Genomic DNA, 9,880 nt, shown 5'->3' with positions numbered 1-9,880 from the left:
TAACATGTTTTGATTGCAAAATGTTAGCAGTGGTTATGATTCTTCGAATTCCCTCTATTCATTTGTTGGAATTAATTATGGTCAAGCATTATTCAAATATTTAGTTTATGTCTTCTATTTAAGTGATGAGTTTGTAGGGTTTTATTTTCCTTCCAGTTAGAGCTGTCAAAACGAGCGGCCCGGCCCATTCAGGGCTGGCCCTAACTGGCTTCGGGCTTTATCGGGTCGGGCCAAAAAGTCCGGTTGAAAAACGAGCTCAAAATATACTACTCGAGCCCGGCCCTACACGGGCCGCGGGCTAAATGGACCGGCCTGTATTAAAAATTACATTTTTTTTTAAAAAAAGTATTATAAAATACTCCTAGTAATTTTTTATAAATAATATATTTAATATGTTTAAATAATATATTTAATATGTTTAAATAATTCCTAGCACAAAATTCCTAGTAAATTAGATACGTTATAATTATAGAAATTTATATATTCGATCTTTAAAATTATAAATAACGAAACGAGTAAATATAATTTTATATTACATTTATATTTGTGTTAATTCATTGAATTTTCCCTTTTATTTTTTACTTTGATAATCAACTAAGTAAAGAATTATTAGAAAAATATATATAATTTACATGATTTTTTTGTTATGCGGGCTAACGGGCTACCCGCGGCTCGTTCGGGCTAGCCCTAACAGGCACCTGGCTTTTTAGGGCCGGGCTAAAAAGCCCTATTAAAATTCGGGCTCAATATTTAAGGCCCAAGCCCTATGATTAATCGGGCTCAACGGGCAGACCCGTTTTGACAGCTCTACTTCCTGTTGTCGAGTTGTGTAGGGCCTTACTCTCTCAGAGGTCTGGTTTTATTCCCCTTCAGTTGTCGAGTTGCAACCATTACACCTAAGGTTATATGCGTGTCAAAGGCATTGGGTCGTTGATCCTAGAGGCACAGTGCACCATTGGACATAAATATTAGGTGGGGTTCTTACTCTCTCAGATGTAATTGAAACATAAACTTAAATTAGAGTTCCTAAATTCTCAATTGTCCTAAAGGTTCCCTCATCTATAAAACTTATAAATTCATCAACATACTCTCCCTCCCGGTAGTTCTACAAACGGGCAGTCCTATTTCGTCTACCTTACCAAGGATGAAAGAAGAACAATGTTACTATGTTAATTCAATATCCGTTGTTACTACTATTACCCCAATTATCGTTATTTTGTTATCTTAGTTACTTCCTAATTCTGGTAGGTTTTCACCAACATTAGGTATGTAACTTTCCTAAGTACAACTATCTCCGGGTTAGTTCACTTCAGATGAAAGAATTCGCATAATGAAATTAAATAAGATTCATAAAATAACGAGAAGAAGAAGTGTCGCAAATGGTGACGTTGCACATGAATTTGGGAGAGAAGAAGTGGTGAAGGGTTTTCAACAGAGGAGACGAATAATGAGAAAAGGGTGTTCATCAAATGTGAGTGAGAGATTCATCTTTTAAGACAAAACCCTTTTGATTTACTTTCATTTTCGTCTATAAGGCCACATCATCATACCACTTATCTAAAAATAATAACCAATCAACTCTTTTTTGAAGGGTTAATGTCAGACACTATATTTTATGACTAACGAATCTATGAGTTAGGAATTATTTTATATTTTTGTGTGAGTTTGAGAGAGATACACATCTAAGGACCTAATTGGTGGTTTGTCTTTCTTAATTTTGACATATAAACGTGCGTATGGAAAACGATTATATTGGTGTATTCTTATAAAAAAAAAGACAAATAATTATTTTTGTCCATTGTGTAACGGACAATCACAGTAGTCTTTCATTGGATTCAAATTCTAAAATAGTTTATATTGTGCACTCTATTAGTCAAAGTAGTAATTGATGTTAAAATTCTTCGTCAATATTGTCATATCAGTCACTCAATATACTTACTTACTATCATATCATTCATTATAAACACTTATTTATCGGTCAAAATCAATATGTGTTTATAAGAAAAATAATTTTTTTTTGAATGGATAAGAAAAATAATTATTGTCACCATTGATGAACTATTTTAACGTCAAATATTATTTTGACTAATGTAGTGTACAATCAAAGATGATTTTAAAATTTTGATATATTGATAAATTATTGCGAATAATCGTTACATTTTTAGACATCAACAAATTATTGTGACTAATCGTTCCATATTTACGCATTGATAAATTATTTTAACTAATCAACTAAATCTTTAGACATTCCTTCACAAAAAAAAAAATACATATTTAGACATTAAAATGACTATTTGCCCAAAGAAGAAAAAACTGAAAGTCACACATACGGCACGAGATTAAAATTAAAGAAAATGAAAATAAATACAAAGGGAACGCAGGAGTAATAAAAAGAGGGAGGAAGGTTAGATGAAAAGTTAGGGTTTGGCATAGCAGAGCAAAGCAGAGTAGAAGAAGAATGGTGGGAACGAACGTGAAAGCAGAAACAAGATCGCTAATGGATAAGCGAAGTGCGTTAGAGTCTGAAATGAACTCAATCATCGCTCGTCTTTCTCAATTCCCTGGCGCCCCTGGACTTTCCGGCAATCTAATTGATTCTGAGGTTTGTTTCTCTGCAAATTATTTCATTCAAATACTTCTTCTTTCAATCCATCCATCATAACTCTCTCTCTCTCTCTCTCTCTAGGGTTTTCCTCGTTCCGATATCGACGTTCCACTAGTTCGAGCTGAACGACGTCGTCTTGCTGAGCTGCGTAATGACTACACCGACATAACTGATAAGATTAATCAAAATATACACATTTTGCATTCCTCAAGACTTGGAAATCATAAAAATTCAGGTTGGTTTACTTCTCAAACCTATGAAACACGAGACACGAAGCACATTCACGAACACACCAATAATAATTTAAGAAAATGACATAATTCAATGTAAACATCTCTGTTGTCAAAAGCGGTTGCGCCGGCCGCTATATCGGAGCGGAGCGGAAAAATCAAGACCACCGCATCAGGCTACGCGCACGTCAGAAGTGGAAAGCCGCCAAAGCGGACCTATAAATAGTAAAACAATAACTTGTACTAGTTGTATGTAGGGGGTGGGAACAGGCGGCCAGGACGTCCGACAGGGGCTACGGCCCAGCCTATTTAAAGCCTAGCTCGACCCAGCTCGTTTATTAACAAGGTCAGACTCAAGCTTTTTATAAAGCCTATTTAATTAAACAGGCCAGGCTAAGGCTTGCAAAAAAGCCTATTAAGCCCATCAGACCGGCCTATTAAGCTTTTCATATATAATATATCTTCCATTATTGATATTTTTGAAGTTTTTTTCATAAACGCAAGCATTCATATGATTGGTTATTTAGTAGCTGATATATTGGTGTGATTAGACCTTCGTAAGAATTCATTATTTAGTAGAAAACATATTTGTGTGCTTTAGGCCTTAATAAGTTTTGGCCTATTTAGGAGTAGGTTTACATATGTTGCCAGGCCTTAGCATAAAATAGGCTTTTAAATAGGCTTTCAGGCTTCATCAGGCCTTTAAAAATGCCAGGCGAAAATGAGCCTATGACGGGTAATAGGCCAGACTCAGGCCTATAATTTTTGAAGTAGGCCAGACTTAGGCCTTACAAAGCCCGGCCCGGCCTAGCCCATTTCCACCATGTAATTTGGTATAAGCCATTTTGGATTTTGCTATCCCTTTTGTTTCATATTATGAATACTTCATGAAATTTTGAGTAATACTTAAGGTATTTTAGTATTTCTTTTTGAATAGTATGGTATCTAGTATTAAATTTATTAGTGGCTGCATCACCGAAATAGCGCCCGCTACGCGCCCCACTCCTGCACCGCGCCAATTATTGGGTTGGCCGCGCCGCATTTCCGCATTGACAACAGAGGTAAACATACGTGTCAGTGTCGGGCACGGGACACACCTAATCCGAAAAGATGCCAAAATCTGATTGTGAAGTTTCTTTACTGCCTTTCAATAATATAAGTACAGCTTAACAAAAGATGATAATTCGCTGTTGCATTTTATTACTGAAGTAATCAAATTTCAGTTTTTGCATAAATATTGTTTTCTGAATGGTGAACTTCTGTATTAACTTTTAATGTTATTTAATATTAATATCATATTTGTTATGTCATGTTGAATGTTTGCTTTTCCGCTAAGACAATGATGATGGCTCAGACATGCAGACCTCATCTACTGCAGAAACTGTTGCATCAACACCATCACAGAATGTCCTTGTGAGTCTTTCCCCCAACTCGATGGATGTGGATGTCTTGGTTAGTAGACCCTTTGCAGTGGTTGACGAGATAGCAGATGCATCACCAGCGGTAGAGGATGGTTTACAGCTTGGAGATCAAATTTTGAAATTTGGCAACGTCGAAGCAGGTGAAAATTTGCTCCATAGGTTGGCTTCCGAGGCCCAGTCGAGCATGGGTCAAACAATACCTGTTGTCATCATGAGGCAAGGCACAGTGATCAACTTAACTGTTACACCTAGGACTTGGCAAGGCAGAGGTTTACTGGGGTATGCTTCCTGTCCCAATTATTTTGTTATTTGTTATCTTGTGTGCTTATAGTATCCTTTCAGTTTTGTTTAGAACGTAAGTAAAAATAACTAAACATTAAATGCGATTGTTTTAACTTTCCCCTTTTACCAGTCTAACCCAAGCCCAATACTCCGATGATCCATTTATTCTACATAGAAATCTTGTCAATATTGATAAAATTTTCAGTATTTTCTCTGTCAATTTTCAGTATTTTCTCCGATGATCCATTTAGGGTGTTCAGAAGGATTTGAGAAGTTTGATGTATTGAACATTTTTTCTTCTAAACTTAATAGTTATTTATCTGATTCTGATAGGAAGCCGAATTAAAAAACAAAAGAGTAGTATTTGTTGATTGAAATAGAAAATATTACAGAAGATTGACCCCTGTAATCCCAGAGCTAATGCTACTTCAGAGTGCTAACAATGCATCTCTGCCTTCCTAATTCTTTAGTCTAATTTTCCTGAATCATGTCTACAGTTGTGGCTGAATGGACTTACTAATAATACTAGAAATAAACTGCCTATAAGCTGATCCTAATCAATACAAATAACTGCATGTTAAACAAACTTCCTAACTGCTCCTAATCAATACAAATGGCTGCATACTAATTAACAGCCCAACTGCTATCAGGCACTTCTTTTGGGTTTAATAACTGCATCAGGCATAAGCAGTTACCCTCAATACCAACTGATACCTAACAGATTCTTATATAAATAGCTTCCTTTAGCTGATATTTCTTTTGTCTTAATGTTACCTCTTGATCTGCTTCTATTTAAAGGTGTACTTGATTTTATACTTCTAATATTTTTACTTTTGGTTACAAATGGAGGTCTAGTAGTATAGAGTGGGAAGTGCTAAAAACTGCAGTAATGCGGCGATTAATCAAATAGTTCAAGAAAGTTCCTTTCATATTTAGTTTCCGACTTTTTTTTTTTTCTCTAATAAATTTTAGCTTGAATGGTTTGTAGAGGAACCCTACCTTCTCTAATCCATTTGACACGTGCAATTTCTTTTCTGTCGATACGTCTCGTACTTGAGCTCCTTCTGTCTTTGCCCGTTCAACAAATTCAATAGCTGTTTGGTTATTTCCAGAAAATACTTTATAATTCGATTTTATTTTTCCTTTTCTAATCGGACCAATCCTCCTACTCGACTTCTTATATTGAAAGTGATTGGTGTTCCTATTCCAACGAGACTATTCCGTACCATTATTGAAGAAGATTCGGGTAAAATATGCATTTCTTCGGGAATAAAAAAAATCGATCTACTTTGAAAAAAAATGGTATTTTGGCTTTAATTATTTGATTCCTCAATACTCAATGAAAACTTCTTTTGAAAAATGGAATGAATTTCTATAGTTCTATATTTACTAATTCCTGAATTCCGTCTTCTGTGAATATTTTTCGAGGTCAATGAGTTGGATCCAAATATGGTTTTTGATAGAACACTATGGCGTCATTTGATCCATGTAGCCGGCCCCACTTAGTGGGATAAGGCTTGGTTGTTGTCGTTGTTGTTGTTTTACTTATAACTTATGGTCACTTCATCATCTTAGGGTGAGCATTGTTCTCAATCCTGAAATCACTGTGTCTAGACCCTAATCCAGTTAACACTAATTTTGGTCAATTTCATTGATGATTAACACACTATTTCCAGCATTAAAAGGTTTATATATGGAAACTGTTCTTTGATTTCAGTTCGTAAGTAATTGGTGGTGTGGAATGTTATCATATATTATACTTGATATAAACTCTGTTCTAATTATGGGCATTTGCCAACCGATCATACATGTAGAAAATATTATCTAACTACTAATTTAAATTATTGGAGTTGCTACTGGTGATTGCTGATGTTTATATTTATTGCTAATCTTTTCTGTGCAGATGCCATTTTCGGATCTTGTAGATGCTGAGTGTGTCGTAATGTTGGTGATCGTTTGTTTCTTCTCCGGAATTTGTTCTTGACCTTTTGTGACTTGTCTTTGTATGACTCAGTTTGATTATGTGATAGATAGATATTTCAGATAGTAACAGCTGACCTTTGATTATGGTGGTCAATTAACTCAATTATGTGCTATATAGCCTTTTTAGTTTATTTTGATCGTCTTTTGTTAGAGGTGTCTTTTGTTGGATGGATGTAAAAGGAATGGGAAACGGAAGGTTTATTCAAACTTTAGTTATTTGATTTCAATTTATTTTTTATTTTTTGAAAAAGATGATGGAGTAAGAGTGGATAAAGCAAAATGTCTCAAGCCTCTTGAGCTAATTTTAGATATCCTTTGGATTTAGGCGGAGATAATGTGCTTAATATTTGGATTTAAATATTAGAAAGAAATTAATGTATTGATAAAAAAATTATTTTAAATTAGATTGAAAATTAACTTACATAAAAAAATACGTCTCACACAAAATCAGAAAATCAGTGTATAATTAAGTTATTTGGCGTATAAGTCATTATAAATTTAAAGTAAACTTAATATAAATTATAAAAAATATGTATTATAATTTATATGGTTGTATTAATTTATGTTGATGTATGTTTTCTCAGTTGCCAAGAAGTTGATTCACTTGCAAAATTGTGAGATTAAATTCCATTATCAGTGTGATGATCTTTTCGGTGAGTGATTTGTAAGCGTTCTTTGAGTCTACATGTTTGTCCTGATTGTAGTGAGTCTTTGGAACCTATTTCACCTAAATTAACATGTAACCAAAAAAAAAAAAGGGTATGCAAAATCTATAAAGATATGAGCAAATCTTTAGAATTTCTATATTTCTCCCACCATTTTCATCTTCATTGTCATCACCGTCTCCATTGGAAAGTATCTATTTGTCAAAATTTGTAATTTCTCCCGCTCTATTGGTACAAACACAACACAATTCAATTTTGTCTTGATCCTTTCATGATTACACCCAATATCAATCTAAAATCACAACCCTAAACTATTGTCATTCCACCAAACGGTATGTACTTGCGAGGATTTATATTTGTAATGATGACATGCATTATTCTACATTACTACTTCAAAACAATATTGATACATCACTCGTGCCTCATCTCAAATATAATAATTTTGCTTGACAATATAGTTCTTTCTAAGGACTATCATTTTTCATGGTTAGCGTAAATAACTCTTTAATCTCAATAGGGATTATAAGCACCGAGTGTGGAGTTCTTCCACCCAGTAATATAGATTTGTAATTCTGTTGGAAGAAACGTCAAAAAAAAACAAAAAAAATTAACCTTTAGATCTAGATAGTGTTTTACATATAAATGTTTTTCCGGTACCACTATAACAATATATTCCTTCCGTTTCAAAATGAGTGTCGTTTTAGTAAAATGAAATTGTTTTAAAATGAATGTCATTCCCACTTTTCAATGCACTATTAATTACTTCTTCCCAATAGTACCCCTTTATTATTACTATGCACACTATTTCCAAAGTACCACATTTTACTTTAATTTATAATGAGTGGAAATGCACCAATAGTTAACAAGGCTATTTTAGTAAAAGTGTCATGTCTATAGACAACATTATTGTATTTCTTAATATGTGTTAAACAACCTAAAACGACACTCATTTTAAAACGGAGGGAGTAAGAAAAATAAACCATCGTTACCAGAAAGAATATACTCCATAATCTAATCATATACACCCCTATGTTCGTTAGTAACATCAACAATAGATCAACATCTGTCTTTGACAATTCAATCTTGTCATAATTTAGCTCATTAACAATAATCTCATTCGTGAAGGTAGACATGTCATCAACGTTTGACCACAACATAGATTTGAATTCTTAAAGTGACCTTCCCTTTAGTTGATGCAACTTTTCAATCTCGATTAAACACAAATTCTTCAAATCACAGTCGTTGGTTTGAAGACATGCATCTTAGATATAAAAATTTAAAATATCAATTTTAAAAATGTATAAAAAAAAAAAGAATGATATAAAAATGTAAACATAAATACAAATAGAAACAACCTTTAATTTGCAACTGCTTCCTCAATTCATATAGAATCCCATCTGACACTAGATGTCAGATTGCTGACTACTAACTTAAGGGGTCCAAGTCCCTTATCGTTTGAACAATCCATTGTTGATTACTCTTGTATACGTTATCTATATATCAATGTATTTCACGTAAAATTGTATATTCTTAGATATATTAGTTAAGTAAAAATACATATAATAGTTTACCCTTCGGTGTGTGTGTCTATCTATCTATCTATCTATATATATATATATATATATATATATATATATATATATATATATATATATATATATATATATATATATATATAATATTATAGCGATGTCTACCCACAATGGTTCCTTTTGGTGAACGCCTCTTTAATTAACCGTTTTGATGTGGTGGTTAGATATATTCTTAAAACCCTCCTTAAGAGTATGTTCGTTGGTTACTTTCAAAATTGTTCATGCACTTTGTGTGGATTTGGTATGGTGTTCACGCTTTGGATATGATTTTCTGAATTTGAGTGATGCCGCCTTCTTCGATGTCTAGAATGGTTTGAGCATATATGTTTGTGTGGTTGTTGCATCTTCGATTGGATTGACTTACATCAAATAGTTTGGCTTGAAATAGACTCTGTTGCTTGCTGATGTTATTGATGTAGTGAGTTATTGGTGCATGGACTTGTTATCGTATTAGCGCTTGTGTTGATTCGTCGGTCTTTAAGATTCTCTAAAGGTTCACACACCATTTTTTTTCCGCCTCCTAAGCAGGTTCTCTGGGTTGTGCCTTTGAGTTCCATTTATTACCCGTTTAGAGTTGCTTTTCTTTTACCATTAGGTTGTTCCACTTTTGTGCTTAGATTATCATGTATGATTTATTTATGTGGATTATTTGGGTCAGGTTCTTTGAGATGTCTTTGCACACCTTTTTTATTTTAATATATATTCACTTTCGCTTAAAAAAACATATATATCAATTTAGACAAAAAAATTTTTAATTTGCTATATTGTTTTCCACTATCAATAAATTTTTAATATTTCTTTCCCTATTATACCCCTTATCATATATTACTCTCTATCATACCCCTTATTATAGGGATCTCATCAAGTATGAGAGTACTTTTTAATGTGAAAGATAAGAGGATTAAATTATAACTTTTGAATAAACATTAACAGTTAGGATGAAATTTAAAAGCATACATGCGCATATCCTTCATCCTCACAATACATATATCATTTTCACCGAACAAAGTTTAACTTTCTTTTACTTTTTAATACAATCAATTTCCTTATTAATATTATCTTATCTATTAGGCCCATATTATTATTTATTTAATTCGCAACT

The 9,880-nt window shown here is 33.3% G+C and overlaps 1 protein-coding gene across 3 annotated transcripts; it reads left to right on the top strand.

Moving 5' to 3' along the window:
• The first annotated feature begins 2,419 nt into the window (after positions 1 to 2,419).
• On the top strand, positions 2,420 to 6,748 carry LOC146946794 (26S proteasome regulatory subunit). 3 transcript variants are annotated; one of them, XM_085744681.1, is made up of 4 exons: positions 2,420 to 2,602; positions 2,687 to 2,840; positions 4,214 to 4,535; positions 6,442 to 6,748. In XM_085744681.1, exons 1-4 carry the CDS (start codon positions 2,459 to 2,461, stop codon positions 6,461 to 6,463), a joined length of 642 nt encoding a protein of 213 aa, XP_085600807.1. In that variant the 5' UTR covers positions 2,420 to 2,458; the 3' UTR covers positions 6,464 to 6,748. The 3 variants fall into 3 exon arrangements, with proteins under 3 accessions (XP_085600807.1, XP_085600806.1, XP_085600805.1); XM_085744680.1 differs by having other exon boundaries at positions 4,190 to 4,535; XM_085744679.1 differs by having other exon boundaries at positions 4,172 to 4,535.
• The last annotated feature ends 3,132 nt before the right edge of the window (positions 6,749 to 9,880 follow it).

The sequence above is a fragment of the Medicago sativa genome, chromosome 2 (genome assembly GCF_051527215.1).
Source record: "Medicago sativa cultivar Bolivia chromosome 2, Bolivia_mono, whole genome shotgun sequence".
Lineage (NCBI taxonomy): Eukaryota > Viridiplantae > Streptophyta > Magnoliopsida > Fabales > Fabaceae > Medicago > Medicago sativa.
Note: the sequence above shows the minus strand (reverse complement) of the source record. Positions and strands in the feature narration are given on the sequence as shown.

Excerpts from the sequence above, each read along its gene's own strand:
- LOC146946794 (XM_085744679.1), top strand. The coding sequence starts at position 2,459 with ATGGTGGGAACGAACGTGAAAGCAGAAACAAGATCGCTAATGGATAAG. Across the intron at positions 2,603-2,686 it reads GCAATCTAATTGATTCTGAG|GGTTTTCCTCGTTCCGATAT; the intron begins GTTTGTTTCTCT and ends CTCTCTCTCTAG. Across the intron at positions 2,841-4,171 it reads TGGAAATCATAAAAATTCAG|ACAATGATGATGGCTCAGAC; the intron begins GTTGGTTTACTT and ends TTTTCCGCTAAG.